Source organism: Cornus florida, unplaced genomic scaffold (assembly GCF_030987335.1).
Source record: "Cornus florida cultivar Cherokee Brave unplaced genomic scaffold, ASM3098733v1 CherokeeBrave_3.0.0_Hap2_Chr10, whole genome shotgun sequence".
NCBI classification, from domain to species: Eukaryota; Viridiplantae; Streptophyta; class Magnoliopsida; order Cornales; family Cornaceae; genus Cornus; species Cornus florida.
The window spans coordinates 31,352,275-31,372,399 of NW_026775580.1; the positions used below are offsets into that span (position 1 = coordinate 31,352,275).

The 20,125-nt window shown below is 35.1% G+C and overlaps 1 protein-coding gene across 1 annotated transcript; it reads left to right on the plus strand.

Moving 5' to 3' along the window:
• The first annotated feature begins 16,488 nt into the window (after positions 1-16,488).
• On the plus strand, positions 16,489-17,148 carry LOC132277466 (UPF0481 protein At3g47200-like). Its single transcript, XM_059779319.1, has one exon. The coding sequence runs from the start codon at positions 16,489-16,491 to the stop codon at positions 17,146-17,148; it is 660 nt and encodes a 219-aa protein (XP_059635302.1).
• The last annotated feature ends 2,977 nt before the right edge of the window (positions 17,149-20,125 follow it).

Genomic DNA, 20,125 nt, shown 5'->3' on the forward strand with positions numbered 1-20,125 from the left:
AAAAAATGAACAATGGAAGAAATGGCGTTGAAAACCAAATCCCGTGCAGAGAGATATGCCCCAAACAAGTTCAGTGGCAACTAGAGCCGAAAACCCTAAAACTGGGGTAAACGACCGGAAAGGAATTCTAAAAGTACTTGACTCAACAAAATGTGAAAATGAATCCTGTACGAGGATCCAGGCTCAAAATGAGGCATTTTGTAGTAACTTTTGTTAATTACACAATGTCCCCTCCAAGAAAGGATAACTGCAAAACTGCCTAGAATGAAAATATCTTTTAAAAGATATTGTCTTAAAAACCCCTGAAATAAATATCTTCAAAGGATATTTATGAAAAACACCCCAAGAAACAAGAATGTTTCTGAAGAATCATTTCATCTACGCCCCTGTGGGAGAAAGGAACGACCGGCGAGCTTTATTCCAAAAGTAAAGTTATGCGTTTTGAGGAAAACCATTGGAATGAAAACTCATGAAGTCTAAACTCAACTCCAAACATGAAAAGTGAGGTTATGCCAAAAAGAAACGAACGGGAAAAAGACAAAAAGTGCATAGTGCCAAAAAATGAAAATGTGGAAATAACGCGGTCCTAACAATGAAGTTGTTAATCCAAAGGAAAGAGTGTCGGAAACCATTTTCGAGCACTCGAGTTGACACCAAGTGACGAAAAATTGAACTTAGAAAAGAAAAGATAACGAAAAAAATTTATCCATAAAATTTGAGGAAAAAAGAAAGGAAGGAAAATGACCGGGTCATTACAACCTTCCCACCTTAAAGGGATTTTGTCCCCTAAATCCAGCCCCGACAAAATAAAAAGGCAAAACCAGGGTAACTACGGAGTACATCTTCAAGTATCCCACACAACATGCTATAAGAGCAATCCCAAAACCGAAGGAGAACTAACAATCCAGTGTCATTTGTTGTAATGACCCGGATTTTCATGGATATTTTTTTTCCGTTGTCTTTCCTTTATGAGTTTAGTTCCTCTTCGCTTAGTGTCGTCTCGAGTGCTCTGGAGTGATTTCCGAGACTCTTTTTTGTGGATTGACAACTTCCTTTGAGGACCGAGTCGTTTCCACATTTTTCATTTTTTGACACTATTCACTTTTCGTTATTTTTCCTATTTCGTCCTTTTCCCTATTTTGTCTTTTCCCCGTTTGACACTTTGTTGGCGTAACCACACTTCTTGTGTTCGGAGTTAGTTTTTGACTTCATGTATCTCCATATTGAGTGGTTTCCACGAAATAAGTATCTTTACTTTTGCAAGAAAGTATTCTAGTTGCTCCCGGTGTTCATAGGGGCATGGATGCAAAGTTCTTTGAAATTATTTTCTTTTCTTGGGGTATTTTTCGTAAATATCTTTTGAAGATATTTTATTTCAGGGGTTATTAAGAAAATATTTTTGGAAGATATTTTCATTCTGGGCCATACGTGCAGTTTTCACTTTTTGGAGGGGCCATTGTGCCATTAATGAAAGTTATTGCAAAATGTCTTATTTTGAGCCTGGATCCTCGTACGGGATTCATTTTCACATTTCGTCAAGTTATGTACTCTTGGAATTTCCTCCTGGTCGATGTTTTCCAGTTTTAGGGTTTCTGGCCCCAGTTTGTGCTAAACTTGTTTTGGGCATAACTTTCTGTTCGGGACTCATTTTTTGATGCCGTTTCTTTTGTTATTCATATTTTATCATTTTGAATCTTTTTTGTTCAAAAAGTTTTGCCATTTGAGTGCGTCTGCTCAAATTTTAATTTTTTGGACCCGACGGGCCCATTCGGGGCACTTTTTGAGATTTCTATAAAAGGGGGGTGAGATATTTCATTTTTCATCTTCTCCCATCTTCATGCACGACCTGGAGCTCCCATGGCAGCCCAAGGGGTGCTGCCATCTTCTCTCTCCTCTTTTGGTTCACTTTTCCTTGATGGAAAGTCTTCGGCCTTAACGTTTGTTGTTTCCCTCGCCGTGCTCTACCTTTCCCCCTTATTAGAATTCAGTTTTGACCATTTCTTGAGTTTGGTTTTGAGGTTAAGTTATGATTTTGATGGGGCTTTCATGGAGGTTATGTTCACGGCGTTGTCTCGACAAAACCTAGTAGTTTCGTCGGATTCAGAGCCGTTCCATTTTGATGGCTTTTGAGATTTTCATCTCAAATTGAGGTAGGAAATGTTTTAGGATTTATATGTGTTGTATTGAGTGTTTCTCATGATTATACAATTTATATGTATGCCTTGTATCAAATTTAGATTGTTGATAATTTTTATTTCTTTGTATAAGATTTAAAATTCATGATGATATATAATTTTGATTTGAATTGTGGCATGCTAGAAAATCATGTTTTAATATGTTTGTTAACATATATTAAATTGGTATTGATTAAATAAAAATTGCATATTTTATTTAATATTTATCTTTTGTGAAAGATTAAATCTCATGGCCGTACCTTGCATGAAATTGACTTGTGATATGCTTTTAAATTATGTCTTGGCATGTTGTTTAACATACTTTAATTTGAGAGCATTCGGACAAGTATGAAAGTCTAGAGATTTTAATTAAAATGATTAATTAAAATCTAATTAAGGGTTCAATTGGCCTAATTAAGTGTTTAACTTGATATTTGTGATAACTATGACTTATGTTCTAGCATATGTTAATTTGGAACCATTTGATGCTGTTTTAGAAGTTAGGGATTTGATTATCATGATTTAATTAAATTCCACTTTATTGTTCTTATAGCCTAATCGAGTTTTGATGTGGTGTATGTAATGACCATGCTATATTGTTTATCATGTATTAATTGGAGGCCATTTGATTGAGATTTGAAACCTAAGGAATTTAATTAGTTTATAGATTAAATTCCGTTTCTATGGTATTATTGATTAACTCATGTATTTGACATTGATAGTATGTTTAAAGTATGACTTTTGACTTATAATGAATTTATAAGTTTATGTTTTCAATATCGGATTATATTGTTATAGCGTGTAACGAATCGCACTTTGAAGATTCGATATTGTCATCCTATAGTAGTTGTGGATTTAGAGCATGTGTTGTGTGGATACAATCTACTTGTGCATGGAAGGTGACTTAGTGCATTGTATAAATTACGTATAAGTTGTGAACTTATTTGATTATTTTGGAGTCTTGGGACATTGTTACTGTGATATGGCTAAAGTTCGGCTTTAGTGCGGGAGGTATGAGTTCTCCCCAATTGAGATAGTGCGCACTAGGGTGGTCTTCCTAGCGGGTTAATTCCCGGAATAACCAATTTGTTCTTGGTTTAGTCCGAGACGTGATGTCCAAGTCTTCCACTATTTGTTTTTGCATTCAATTCCAAGTTATCAATCATGTTTATATTGTGACTGTGGTTTTGGCTATTGGCGATTTGATGTTGTTAAGTACATCCATACTAAATTGCTATATTTAGTTGATTTAGTATTTAGATTTCAAGTTGATAACTTTGAGAATCTATATCTAGTTGCTTTGTGTAAGCATGTTTCTATCTGGTTACTTTGTGTAAGCATGTTTCTAATTAGTTGCTTTGTGTAAGCTTGTTATATCTTGTTACTATGTGTAGCATGCTCTTGTGTTGTTGATATTGCATAAATGATGTGTTTTATGCTAGAAATGATCTTAGGTAGCTAGGATGCTCCTTGAGTCTCACCTTTGACATAGACATTAGGTGGAATGAACCACAATGATTAAATTATGCGAACTTGTAAAACGTAGGTCGATGCATGCTCATTTCCTACGAGTAGCTTTATGTTACTCACCCCTACGATACTGGGGCATATTTCAGGTATATGATACAAGATTGGAGATTGTAATTGCTTGGGTGATTTGCTGAGTTGAGCTTCTTTAGAAGCATTCTTGTTCATATGCAAGTGTTAGCATGTTCATGATTAGTCTATGAAATGTAATTTTTCTAACTTAGAGGTTTGACATGTCAAGTGTTGTAAATGTATTGTAATGAGGCCATAGGCCATTGTAGCACATCTATTTTATCATATTACATACACTTGTATGCTCACTTTGGCAAACAATACCTTTCTTGATGAAACAAAAACCTAAAGTTGCACATTTTTGAGTTTGACCCTATTCTGTTACAGGGGCATTTTGAGTATTTCAAAATGAGTTTTTTTTTCATTTTTCCTTACGTGTCACGTAGAAAACTTGATTTTGAGGGGGGTTTATTTTTTGTGTTTTTCCAGAAAACATCATCTTGGCCCTCAAAAATCCATCTTTTTCCAGAAAATCCTTGCTGCCAGCTTTTGTAAATTTTTAGTACAAATGTAATTGGTACTATTCATCGACTTTTTTTTGAAAATCGTCACGACCGATCCAAAACTTCCGGAGGTCTTGTGGGTGCATTTTAAGATTGCATTTTCAATTTAGGCAATTTAAAAACCTCCCGAAGCCCTATTTCCAAAACTTGGGCAGTTGCTCGGATTAGTTTTTTTCCTCTTGACTTGATTTTCTTGGGGGCATTCTGGGCATTTTACAATGCATTTTTTTTTGTTTTCGTCCTCATCTAGGGTAGGAAACTTGGTTTTAGGGGGGGATTATTCTTTGAGTTTTTTCAAAAAAGTCCGTTTAGATACCCATTTTTACTCTCAGTTGTAGCAGTGGTGGGTTGTCCTCGTCGGGCCTCCACGACATCATTTTTGTTTTTGACTTTTCTCCCCCGTCCGGACTCCAAATTGAGTAAACTTTTTTTTGAACTTGACTAATTTATCATTGTCTTTCCAGCGGTGTGCTCGATAGCACCTGAATCCACTTTTTTGCAAAATGACCATTTTACCCCTAGGTTCTTTTTGTCCGTTTTTAAAATGACACTTCTGCATTTGTTTCCTTTGGGTTCTGTGACCTCATTGAGGGTTACATTGGTGTCTTAGAGATGCAATGTATCTTTAGAAACCGTTGTTTCACCTTTCGCTTTCGCATTTCGAATCTATTATCGGGTCATCTTTTGGTCATCACTGATGCATTGGGTTTACAAAACTTGGGCCGTCACATTTGCACCCATGTGCTCATGACAGGACAACCTCTCAAAAGAAAAGCGACCACACAGTCACACGATAAGTCGAAACTCAGACACAGAACCTAAAGTCAGGCAAAGGAACAAAAAACAATAACCGTAAGCATCTCTCCTGACGAACCATCACAAGGAACCAAAAACAAACACCAAAAGAACTCCGAGATAACCACATATCAAATCAAGGTACCGAATAAAGACGTGGCAGTATGAATAGTGACCAGAACTTGCCCACGGCATACTCAAATGTGTGGTAGCAATAATAGTGTCTAGTGCTCGCCCACACTTACTCGTCAGTATGGTAGCATCGACGGCAGCTAGTACTCCCCCATAACACATAACTTTGTACGGTAGCATGACAACACTAGGTACTAATTCATAAACCGCCCCCCACTAGGTCTACCCATGAACTTTCTCGAAACAAATGACATCAATGTCATAAAACGATTATAGCCAAAAACAATGTGGGAACCAGGCATCTGTGAGAGTTGGGATATGGTCAAAAGACGTTCCGGACCATCCCGGCCAATCCCAAACTCCGACAATAGTGTCATAGGTACCATCATGCCCAAGGCTCCAAATCCTCAATACAACAGAACTAACAACTCCAATGCCTCAAAATACTACTATCAACAACATCAATAAAAAATCTAAGCCTGAAAAGCAAATTGAAACCTCTAAAAATCAAAACGAACCTTACCATAAGACATTCCATCGAAAGTCCTACATATCTCCCTAAAACAGATCAGCTATAAGGCTAATCACTGTAATCAAACATCAGATCCACATCCCTATCATGGATAACTAAATCCTCAAAAAATAAGTCCACTGCGTGGCACACACATCCAAATCCCGACAACCAAGTCATAAAACAAATCTCTCAAGACCGTGCTTAGCATCACCAAGCTAAATAAAAATTCCTCAATATCAGTCCATAAACAACCACTGGAACTACGATTCCTCAAAACCACGCCTAGTCATAACTAGGACGAGAAAACTCCACAAACAAGCCATTTCCCACAGCGATCTTCCAAAACACTTCTCCTAAGATTCAACCACATCTAGGTCTCCAAAACCAAAACAAGTTTCCAAAAGACATCCTTAGGTAGTGTCAAACTCACACAACGAGTCAACTAAATCCTCAATCAAATGGACACAAGTCCTCATAAAATGATCTCATACCAATCAACTCACTCTGAGTACTACAACTCTGTCAACAACCATGGTTCAAACTCCCCAAGTGAAGACATGAAAGAAAGGGAACTACCAATCTTAAGGAGGACAACTCCATGACTCCATCTCTGAAATGAAAGACAATAAGGTAAAGACTTCGCCCCTTACATGGGAGTAAGTCAACCGAAATCCATCAAATCCTCACCAAGGACTCAAGACAAAGATGGTGATCCTCACGGGCTGACTAAACCCAAAATCGTGCACACGACGACGAAGAAAAGAGACTCACTCCTTGTGAAGTCTTTAACACGAACCAAGAAGAAGAGGAGAAATCCTATTCTCGCATAAGTGCCGACACAACAACCACGAAAATGGAGCATTTTTCCCACCTTAAGGATGTGGACAGCTCAAGACAAAACAAATGTTACAACTCCTTTACAAGGAATTCCATAATGAAACCACTATGGAAACCAACAAACACAGTACGTGCGACCGAGGGAAATGAAAGGAAAAACTAAACCTGGAAGTCAAGCATATGACAAGGAATGCAACTACCAAATAAGTAAATCTACTCACATAGATAAAAAATCATGGGTACATGCAGCACGTTTCCACGTAAGCACCGAATCATGTCATTAAAGCGCAGAAACAACATGACATCTGTAAGCATATAAATAAGGCATGCTAATGCCACATAACAAGAGGGCAAATGTGGATACACCTCCACCTGCTCATACATCACAAATCCTACTACCAACATGGTAGTAAACGAAATTGCAGGAAAAAAAATGATGCAACAATGAACCCTATGGACATCGTGTCCTAGAGTGTCTAGGTAAAAGGAAAGGTCAGTCCTAGCCATAATCTGACTCCAAAACCAATGTGACAATAACCTATCTCAAAACAAACGTGAGCCCTCACCACAATGGTAAGACTCTAACAATCCATCTCCGAATATAAAGGTGACACTACAAGTGACCCTAATAATGTATTACTCTCATTAACCTAAAACATCGATCAATCGACTCAATCCAAAAAACGTCATCACGTAAGGAGTACTCAAACGAAATGGTTACTCTAGCCATACAATTGGACAACAGAATCAATCTGAATAATCGTCCCCAAAATGACCATTAATCGACAACCAAAAGGACTACGCCTATCAGAACAAAAGCCTACACTGACCCTGTCTAAGCTGCACAATTGTAGGCCCAGTATGGTAGCATGACAGTGCTAAGCACCCACTCACAACATACTCGCCCACAAAATTACAATCTCAGAGGAATCGGTCCCTAAACAAACAAGGGGCCTAAGAGGTCCATAACCCCATCATGGCCCAAAACCAACAAATCCAGCACTACGGCTGTGCCTAATTGCTTACCTCATGAGTGCCTAAACAAAAGGTGACTATTCACCTATCCAAAGCCAATGCTAGGCCAACAACAACCTAAACTACCACGAAACCAAGATGACAAATGCCAATAACATTAAGGAGAGTGCCTAGACATAACCAGACACCCCAACCCTCGCACCAAGTGCCAACTCACCAAGCAACTCAACCTCAACTCGAGCGTCCTACGACTAATCCCAAGCCATGCCAAATATGCAAACAATCATGCATAAACAAATCTAATCTAGCATACATTATATGTCATGCTCTCTACACTAGAATTAAAATAGGCTTAACAAATAGCATACCATATATAGTATATAAGCACATAAACATGTTATCAGACCAAAACGTGTTATTATAAAGCATATAAACACATAGAGTATGGCAACACAAGCATATAAACACATGTTATATGCACCCAAAATCCGTGGTCGCAAGGTTTTCAAACCTAGGAGCTCTGATACCACCTGTGACAGCCCTAGTTTTTCAAGCTAGTGCGTCCTATGATGACCCGTAGATGACCCGAAATGAATCCGAAATGCGGAAGTGAAAATAAAAACAAGGTCTCTAAGGATATACAACATTCCTAAGACGCCAAGGTGACCTTTAATGAAGTTATGAAACTCAAAAGAATCAAATGTGGAAGCTAAGATTATAAAATTGGAAGGGTACTTGACCAGAGGTAAAATGGTCTTTCCAAAAGATGCAACTGAGCTTACTATTAGATAGACAAAGAAATATTAATAAATTTAGATTCAAGAATCACTTGATTCGTGATTAACCCAGTTGGACTTGTGCTCAGCTAATGTTCGACTGAGTATCTTGAGGAGAGATTGCCTCAGCCTGGCCATTTCCCTTGGGGTAATAAGCAGAAGATCGGCGCTGCTTGATGTTATATTGTCGTAGGAGCTTGGCGACCCTATGATTGACAAAAGGTGTTCCATTGTTTGACAAGAAGATTGCGGGGATGCCAAAATGACAAATGATGTGTTCTCGAATGAAGGGCAACAGCAATGCCTGTAGCATGTCGCAAGGGTACAACTTCAACCCATTTAGAAAAGAAATCAGTGGCAGTAAGGATCCAGTGCAGTTAACGAACCGTAGGGTTAATTAGGCCGATGAGATCTAAACCCCAAGTGTGAAAGGGCCATTGGGCAGCGAGGGAATGTAGCCTGGTTGGGGGAGTATGGATTTGATGATGATAGTATTGATAAGGCTTACTTGTTGAACATGTGCTTTGGCATCGTGCTCCATGGTTGGCCAGTATAACCCCTTCTGAATCAAATGTTGAAACAATTTGTAAGCACCTTGATGTTCGAGGGAGTGGGTTTGATGAAGTGCTTCTTGGATTTCAACCCTGGCTAGGCATCGCAAGGGGTTCCCTTCACAAGAGATACAGAATAATCGACCATTATGAAGTTCGAAGCGGGTCGCCTGATGTTTGAGCCTTGTAGATACTGGTTCCTAGGAACAGTATTGAAAAGTCAATTGAACCTAGGGTATATCACTCAAAATAATGTGAGGAAAGCAGAAGAGCAAAAGAAGGGAGGGAAATCTAGCCCGAAAGCAAGGATTGGAGTGATGGTAGGAGAGATAATGCCAGGAGCCCCTTGTTTGTCTATCGCCTGCCCCAACTTTCTTCCACTTATAGCCTAAAGTCAGTGAAGGGGATTTAATTAGCACCTATTGGGTTTCCTTCTAAATAAGGTAGGACTCACGTAATCATTTAAAATCATGTTGCCCTAACTCATATCCTTCAGGATCCTCTAAATGAGTGTAACGTTCCTTTAAATGACTTAGGCAGGATTTAAGCATAACGGCAGTAACTTTTACTCTGGTTATCTCTCACTCTGATCCTTGAATTGGGTCTTGCTTTGCAAGACTTGACTAGATTTCTTTCCTCCAATCTGAAGTCCCTTTTGTATTCCCCCTGACAATGAAGCAAGTCTTACCATTTACTCCTCGTTCTGATTAGTTTGGGCCTATCGGTTGAAGATTCGTGATCGGGTCGAGTCGGAGTCCTGAGTTCGTCGATTGACAACTTGTAATTTGGTCGGATCGAGGTTCTTGGCCCGTCGATCAATAATTCATACTTGGTCGGATCGAGGTTCTGGGCGCATCGATCGACAGTTCGTACTTGGTCAGATTGAGGCTCTGGGCCTGTCAATCGACGGTTTGTACTCGGGTCAGATCGAGGCTCTAGGTCCTTCGATCGACGGTTCGTATTTGGGTTGGATCGAGGCTCTGGGTCCGTCGATCGACGGTTTGTACTTGGGTAGGATCGAGGATCTGGGTCTGTCGATCAACGGTTCGTACTTGGGTCGGATCGAGGCTCTGGGTCCGTCGATCGACAGTTCGTGGTTGGGTCACTGTATTCCTCAACCCACTCTTTGTAATTTTGTCCTTCTTGCTTTGGTGCAATGATTTGTGAGGCCACTTAAATGACTAGTAGGTGACGTGGGTTGGTGACATGGCTTTAGTACATCGACAACATTTAATCCACTTTTAAGAATTTATCTCACATTTTCAAAAAATGTAATAAAAAATTACTTTCTATATATTTCTCCTTATAGTGTGTTATCTCTCTTTAAGTTAAGACTTATACATTTCCTAGGATTTTATGTTACTCATAAGTTAAAAAGTTCTAATATATGTTAAAATAATAATTATAGCTTTTAATTTAATATAGGTCAAATTTGACATTTCGCAGCCCATTTAACGAGTCAATCACGGCTTTTGGGATAACTTGATAAGTATTGTTGGTTAAGGAATTTTTTATTTTTATTTTTATTTTTATTGGTGTTTTTATGCACAATTTTAAAAGTAGATGGGGGGTTTTGTGATTTTAACCCTATAAATAATTGCTCATTGTTGATAAATTATTTTATATAAAACACTAAATTTTCTAAACAATACTATTTTTTTTATTTTTTTAAGAAAAAAAAAACTAAACAAACAAGCAACCACAAAGGAAGCATAACAAAAGAATGCTAACAGGTATCATACATCAATGAGGCCTTGCCACTCAAATCTTTATCTCCCAATTGTAAATATATTAAAAATTACTTATCCATCTATTGTTATTTTGCATAGTAGTCAAGATAGAATACATCATCACTACCTAAATATTGTCCTTTAAGAAATCTAAATCAGGCTCCACGAACTTAAAAAGACTGATTAATGGACCAACTCAACTTATAGTCCATCACTTGAACAATTGTAAATATATTAAAAATTACTTATCCATCTATTGTTATTTTGCATAGTAGTCAAGATAGAATACATCATCACTACCTAAATATTGTCCTTTAAGAAATCTAAATCAGGCTCCACGAACTTAAAAAGACTGATTAATGGACCAACTCAACTTATAGTCCATCACTTGAACAATGACCTAAGTACACCTGCAAAAATTTTGGTCGTCACAAAGTCATCCACGTGACAAGTTTTATTTTGCACTAGGCAAATCAGATATCACAATTTTAAAATATCTTAATTTACTTTTGTGAGATCCATGTTTCTAACAAATTAAATAAATTCTATAAGCCATGCCATATTTTTATTTTTTATTTTTTATTTGAAGTTTATTGAATTCATGGTGAATAGAAAAATCTTGATAATTTGTTGGTCATATTATCATAAACGTGGAGTTTTTGTGCATTCACCTAAGAAATTATTCAATAAATAGTCCCTGATATTGAATACATTCTCTTAAAATGGGACCTTACAATTAATTGAAGATTTTTAACCTTATTATTATTATCTAATAATTTGGAGAAATTTCAACCCCGCATTCTACCCACCATGTGAATAGGGACCCAAGATATGCAGAGGCTTTGGAAATGCCGGTGTGGAGCTGTTATTGATGGCGTCTCCAACTGTCCAAGTCTGACCTATGGCGCAATATGATTAGAATGTGAAAGGACTGATGAAAGACTTCTGTTTTTTTTTTTTTTTTTTTTGAAAAGTAAGTTGAGAAAATATTAATTGGAGAAAAGTTACATGATTGACAAGTTAGCCCAGGCTAACCCGAAGCAGTATACAAGGCCCAAGAGAAAAAGTCACAAGGCCTAAGAGTGAAAAAGACCACAAGGACCAACTCAGCCCAGAGTCGGCGTCTACTTTTTATTAGTTTTAAATTTTTAATTCATTCTATCCCTATCCACAAAATATTGCAAACCACAATCCTATGATTGAGAAATATTTTAGGACTTCATAGTGTTCACTTCTTCTCCTCTTTCTCCATATATATATATATATATACGACTTTGCTAATCACACTCCGCGACTGTGACTTTACAGTCTTCCTATTAGTATAAGAATTAGATCCTATTAAATGCATTAATTATTTAAGTTCCTATTTTTAGTTTATTTCTCCCCCTTTAATCTATTCATATGAAAATATGTGTGTATATATATATATATATACACACACATGTATATTTCTTTTTACAACTATTTGGTGAATGAATTATTTGTTTTTTTTTTTAAAAAAATCCATTTAAAGAAGGATAGTTGTAAAAATAAAAAATAAAAACAAAAAGAATCCTTCTTTATATGGATTTTTTTTTAAAAAAACAAATAATTCGTTCACCAAGATAGTTGTAAAAAGAAATATACACGTGTGTGTGTGTGTGTATATATATATATATATATATATATATATAACAAATATTGTATTTTTTTTAAAATTTCATAATCTATCTTGTATATGGATTCTTTTCTCGTTCTCTTTTATTTTTTATAATTATTTTTTCTTTTCGGATTTTGTTCTAGTTCTTTTTTTTCTTCAGAATCCATCTCTTAAGAATGGATTATCCTAACTATAGTTTTTTTCCTTTTTCAGAATTCATTCACATAGCAGTAGTTATTATATATATATATATACACACACACACACATACGCACACATTTCCATATGGATAGATTAAAAGGGGAGAGAAGAAGAAAGGTTAGATAATTTAAAATGGTATAGTTGTCTAAAAAAGTAATGTTTATAGAGTTCTACTAAAGTAGAAATTTAAGTAATTAATACATTTAATGGGATTTGATTTTTATACTAAGAGGACAAATGACTGTAAAGTCACAGTCGCGCAAGGCAATTGTGATTAGCAAAATCTATATATATATATATATATATATATATATTGTGTTATGACATGAACCGCACAAAACACATGATATTTCCCAATCAGCATTACGAGCGTTTATGAGTCAACGTGCACTGTCCCAATGCTAACGCTATTGGATTGGGACTGGATAGACTCAAATTCCAATTGAGGCCAGGTCATTTATCATTGGAATAACACCACCACATCAAAATTAGTACTTGAAACATTTGTGTAACCAAAAATGGACTTTGTATTAATTTTAACAATGTCCTAACTTTTGAGATCCTGCTGCATCAGCTCATTGATCATAATTGACAATTATTAGGGATAGTTTTGGGGCTTTTAGGGTAAAATTAATATTATTTATGAATTCGATCAATTATCAAAAAAATAATAATAATAAAATTGTGAAGTCTTAAAACTCATTTAGAATTCGTCAATCATACATTATCTAGACCTACAAAAGTTCCAGAAGACTTGGACCCAGTCAATGAAAATGTCGATTTCATTTTATATATGTAAGAATCAACACCATTAAATTAATTAACTATTTTTAAAACAAATTTTTTGTCCTGTATTTGCAAAAAATTTCATTCATTGAGATTGGCATTATTTAATACTCAACAAAAAATTGGGTTACCTAAAAATATTGCTGAAAATGTTACTCAGCATTCCTCTTTACAAAAAAATATTGTTTGAAAAAAACTCAGAAAGACCAAACACTAGCAAGTATTAATTTATACAAAATATGGTTGCACTCAAAATAGGTTAAATAACTCATAACTTGACGCTTCCCAGCAAAGCTTAGCTTTTACCATACTATTAATTAATACCTCTTTTGAATTAAGTAAGGGTCAAGTGCAAAAAACACCTTAAAATATGTTTATAGTGCATATCACACCTCTCACGTGTCAATGACTAATATTGAGGCAGAAAGAGTAGACTGATTGGTTAGACATAATCTATGTGGCACAAAAAGACAAATTAATATGGCAATTATATGGTCTCACTAGCATGTCAATTAAAAACATTAATTTTTAAAGACAAAATTGCCTTTATATTGCCTTCTGGTATACATTTTACCTTTTTTAGGATTACTTAACTGAGATCATCGTTTCAAAAATAATTGTAATTAAAAATCCCTTACATTTGTTTTATAAATTTTATCACAACATTATCTCTCTCTCAATAGATGTGCAATTCAATTCCCAAAACTTTGTTTTTAAAATTTTATCAAAACACTCTCCCTCTTCTTTATATATATATACACACACAGATGTTTAAGAATATGCAAATTATATAGATAGATATACAAGAATATTCAAAATTTCACAAAACAGAAAAAAAAAAAAAAAAAGATTGGTGTAACTTGATAAATTTTGTTGGTTAAGGAATTTTTTTTATTTTTATTGGTGTTTTTATGCACAATTTTAAGAATAGATGGGAGGTTTTGTGATTTTAACCCCATAAATAATTGCTCATTGTTGATAAATTATTTTATATAAAACACTAGATTTTCTAAATAATACTATTTTTTATTTTTTTCAAAAAAAAACTATACAAATAAGCAACCACAAAGGAAGCATAACAAAAGAATGCTAACAGCTGTATCATACATCAATAGGCCATGCCCCTCAAATATTATCTCCCAATTGTAAATATATTAAAAAGTACATATCCATCTATTGTTATTTCGCATCAGGAGTCAAGATAGAATACATCATCACTACCTAAATAATGTCCTTTATGAAATCCAAATCAAGCTCCACTCACTTAAAAGTATTGATTAATGGATCAGCTCAATTTATAGTCCATCACTTGAACAATGATTTACGTGCACCTACAGAAATTTTGGTCGCCACAAATTCATCCACATGACAAGTTTTATTTTGCACTAGGCAAATCAAAAATCACAATTTTGAAATATCTTAGTTTACTTTGTGAAATCCATGTTTCTAACAAATTAAATAAATTTTATAAGACATGCCATATTTTTATTTTTTATTTGAAGTTTATTGAATTCATGGTGAATAGAAAAATCTTAATTTCTATACAACATATATTGATCATATTATCATAAACGTGGTGTTTTTGTGCATTCACCTAAGAAATTATACAGTAAATACTCCCCGACATTGAATAAATTCTCTTAAAATGGGACCTTACAATTAATTCAAGATTTTTAACCTTATTATAATTATCTAATAATTTGGAGAAATTTCAACCCTGCATTCTTCCTACCATGTCAATAGGGACCCAAGATATGGAGAGGCTTTGGAAATGCCGGTGTGGGGCTATTATTGATGGCGTCTCTAACGGTCCAAGTCTGACCTATGGCGTGATATGATTAGAATTTGAAAGGACTTATGAAAGACTTGTTTCGAACTCTGAATAGAATATGTGTCCTTGATGAAGTATTGAAACTGAAATAGAAAATAAAAGTGCACTAAGAACTTAAGAAAAAATAGAAAATAAAAGAGTAAAAAACAATTCGTAACTCTGATACATTTAAAGAAATGAAAAAATATTACATTGTATTGATATAAGATGGATGAATATAAGAATATAAAGGAGTTTATACAGAAGAGGTCTTCGGAGAGCAAGTAAACCATATATGATAATGCTATTCACGGTAACGAGGGTAAATGAAGATCAATAACTCTAACCCTAATATACAATTTATAATATTTTCTATACCTAATGAATTAAATTAATTAAATATAAAGTGAACTTTATTTATCAACTTCATAATTCATTTTAAGACATGGAATTTGTCATCGGATGGCCCTTACACCACAATAAATTACATGGTTCTATACCTTAAACCTTCTTGAATTGGTTGGCATGAACTGAAATATTTTCTTTTATGGGTTTCTTTACTTCTGGTTTGGGGTTATATATAATGGTTATTCTGTGATCCTTGGCTTTGCTAAATGATATTTGGGTTAATTGGTGTTGGCTTACTATATATGAATGTGCAACATGTTCTTTTTAATAAAATTAATACTCTTTTGTCGTGTCACTACTCTATAATTTTCAATATTATTTTTTTCTTAATCTCATATGAATGGTGGGTCATATGAATGTTTTTATTTCTTTATAAAACACTATTAATATTATGAATATGATCTCATTATAAATTAAGTTGTAATAGAGTGTTCAAAACTTAGACACGTCTAACTGCATTTATGTGAGTGAAAGATAATATCATGACCATATCATCTCTCGCTAATGTGTCCGACTTTTGAACCCCTTTATCATTTTCATTGTGAAATTCCTTAATCAATGTGACAGATATAAATACAAACTAATGTAATTCCTTAATCAATGTAATTGGAGTGACATTATACTAACTAATTTATGAATAACAACTGGTTAATAGAGCTCTGGTAATCATGAGATCTAAGTCTTTCTTTCATGTGGATGGATCTGATGAAGACAAAAGAAAAAACAACTGGATAAGAGAGCTCAAGACAAAAGGAAAAACAACTGGATAATAGAGCTCTGGTAATCAAGTTTTTCATGACAGTGACAATGCAGTGAAAAACCCAAAATTAGTCCTATATGTTCGAAGTATAGAGAGAGATATATTGAAAGTAGTAATTAATTTTCCCAAATATATATATAAACAGATATTATAGACTATAGACTATATACGTTGAACAAACATTAATGATGGAGTCAGTTTTGGCTTGCTCAAAACAAAAGTCCTGACATGAAACAGATATTAAGCGACGGAGAGAAAAATTAAGTTATAGATCGAGATATATGCTTGCTGATCGGTGATGGAGATCGAGGAAGAAACCTTTAGCCAAGAGACATTTGCTACGGTTATGCAGTCTCTAGTTGTTAAGATCGAAGACAACAGACAAAACTTAGAGGTCCTGTTCACGGATGATGCCTGGCCACCGTTACCGGTCATAAAAAGTGTCCCCAATATGCTCCGTGAAGAAAATGGACAAGCTTACACCCCTAGCGTAGTATCTATTGGGCCTCTCCACAATAGAAATGAATCTCTGAAAACAATGGAAACCGACAAGCTGAGGTACATGTGTTTCTTGTTTGAACGAACAAAAAATTTGGAGCAAACAAGAAAAGATTGTGTGGAAGCAATGTCAAGGAAGGAAAAAACTTTCAAGAAATGCTATCCAGATTGCAAGCAGGAGGTTGACGATGTCACCAGTAGTAGTCGTCTTGTAGAAATGATGTTAATTGATGGCTGCTTCATTATCGAGCTTATATACAGGCATTACAAGATTGTAAAAAAAGACACTCTCGAAGACAAAAAAGACCCAATTTTGCAGGATGCTTTCAGGCACTCTACCGTACTACGTGACTTGCTATTGCTTGGGAACCAGATTCCCTTCTTTGCTCCTGAAGAATTGTTCCACCTCACGGTGAAATCTATCATGCCTGGTGCTAACCTTTTTGAATTTGTCCTCTAATTTTTTGGTGAAAGAATGGGCTTAGTGTTGGGATTTATATGCCATGGTATAGCAAATTCTGACATATGTTCCTGATGTTTCTGAAATATTTATGCTTTATATAATTGGTGAATTCAATATATTATATTTCGATTCATTATAGGATTGATAGTGTCCAGTTGATTACAAGAGATATTTATATATGTATGTGATGGCAATCAATACATGAATATAAATAGTAATCATAAATTATTCATAGTCGGTAATTATAGATGGACTCATAATTAATTAAGACTTGAACTGGATCCGCGTTAGGTTGAGATATATTGCGAGAGCCGTCGTATGTAATTACTCCCTATCACTGTCATGACATTTGACTCTTAAGTATGAGAAAATTATAAATTCTTTTATTAATTAATAATTACTTTGATTTGTTCGGCGGATACTTTGGAATCCTTAGACCGACACTTTGGGTAGTTATGTAATTAATAGTTAGAGGGTTATATTTTTAATATTTACATTATTGTTACTTGTATTTATTTTGTATTGATTATGGTTAATCACAAAGTAAATTCGAAGGCCTTCGTGTGTTTTTAGACAAAATGATTTATTATATATTTATTTATTTAAATTATTATTTTTGTCAAATAAATGTTTTATTGTGATCGAGCCAGAAATAGTCAATGGTACCAAAATAAATATATTAATTAAGTAGTCGGATTGATGGCTTTATTTATCCGATAACTAATTATGCATAAAGGGGTCAAATTGCAACATTGACTTAGATGTTATTTATTATTTAATTGGAGTTCAATTAATTTCTTTTAGTGGAGTAGAAATTGATTTATGAATTAATTGAATTGGGTTCATGGACCGGGCCAATTATTAATTCATTGTAGTCAATAAAATAATAGGCCCAATGGATTCTCACTCATAGCCCAACTTGATATTGGAATCATATTAGATTTGAGACATGTGAATTAGAGATTGAGAATGATTTGTTGTTTCCTTTTTTTTTTATTTTTATGTTGTCTATAAATATACATGGTCTATGTATATTTGAGGGGTGATTTTTATGAGAAGGAAAAAGGAATATATTTTCTCTCTCTAGAAAATTAGGGTTTATGTTCTCATCTAATGGAGGCTCCCACAAGTCTAGTTTTCCAAGGTCATTCATGGAGACTTATGAGTGATTCCTAAAGGCAAAACAATTACTAAGAAGATGGAGATCCAAGGAGAAGGCATCTTACTAAGGGATCTACAATAAGTGACAACATTCACTTTAGAGAAAAGATTTAAAGGTTTACTCAGACATTTGATGTAAGTATTCAATCCATTAATTGAATGATACATCATATTTTATTTTTGCATAAAACTTGTCTCTATGTGATGAATCAAGATCTATGAATCAAAATCCCTCAAAAAGTTTTTAAAACTAGCACGTTTCCCAACACTTAGAAGATAGAAGAGACTGGAGGAAAAAGAATGGGACTCCTACTCCTTATCATATACTCCATCTCTTGCACATTTGCTACCAACCAGCTGATCAACCCCAAGGTAGTATATCAGCATCTCAAAGAACTTGTTGTTTGATGTTCGGTTTTGTTTAATATAAGAGAATAACATAGATATATGTCGAATATGTTATGTATTATCAAGTATGTATAAATCATGTACAAGGAGAGGTATAAATAGGTGAGAGATCACCGACGGCTATACAATAATCTTGGCAACAATCTATACAACGGCTATAATATAATCTAATTATGGTAACAATCTTTACAACGGCTATAATCTAATTATGTTAACATCCCCCCTCAAACTCAAGGTGGTAGAGCAGAAACCAACTTGAGTTTGGAAATTAATTCCTGAAATCTGCCTGGCAGATGAGCTTTGGTAAAAATGTCAGCGGTCTGATCAGCGGAAGTTACAGAATGAAGACGTACAGTACCCCGAGCAACATGTTGACGCACAATATGACAATCAATTTCAATATGTTTGGTGTGTTCATGGAAGACATCATTATGAGCAATGTAAATAGCACTCCGATTATCACAATAGAGAACTATGCCTATGGAGTGAGAAATACCTATATCTGTTAAGAGCCATCGAAGCCAAATAAATTATTGTGTGGAATCAGCAAGGGCACGATATTCGACCTCTGTACTGGACCTGGAGACAACAGATTGCTTTTTGCTACGCCAAGAAATGAGAGAGTTCCTAAAGAAGAAGTAGTAGCCAGTAGTGGAACGTCGGTCAGTCGGATCACCTGCCTAATTAGCATCAGAGTAGGCACATAACTCAAGTGAAGAGTGAGAAGAAAAGTGAAGGCCCTGAAACATAGTCCCTTTAATGTATCGAAGGATGCGTGGTACAACAGTATAATAGGTAGATCGAGGTGCAGATAAGAACTAGCTGACAAGATGCACGGCATAAGTGATGTCAGGTCGAGTAACAGTAAGATATACCAAACTGCCAACCAACTGTCGATACAATGTAGCATCACTGAGGAGTGTACCATCTAGTGGAGTGAGCTTGACATTGGTTTCAATGGGAGTGGGAGCTGTCTCACAATCTGTGAGTCTAGCATGAGCAAGAATGTCAAAGCAATACTTGGCTTGGGAGAGATAATAACCATCTGAATCAGAGAGAATCTCTACGCTTAGGAAATAACTGAGGCGCCCAAGATCCTTCATATCAAAGTGATAACTAAGGAAATTTTTGAGTGCAGAGATACTTGCAAGATCATTTCCAGTGATTATCATGTCATCAACATAAAGTAAAAGAAGAGTAATTCCAGAGTTAGTCTTGTGGATAAAAAGACTAGAATCATATGAGCTTGAAGTAAAACCAAAATCTCCAATAGTGGAACTAAATTTTGCAAACCAAGCCTTTGGAGCTTGTTTAAGACCATATAGAGCGCGACGGAGTTTACAACCTTGGTGTGGAGAATGATCATATCCTGGAGGAGGTTTCATATATACTTCTTCAATGAGAT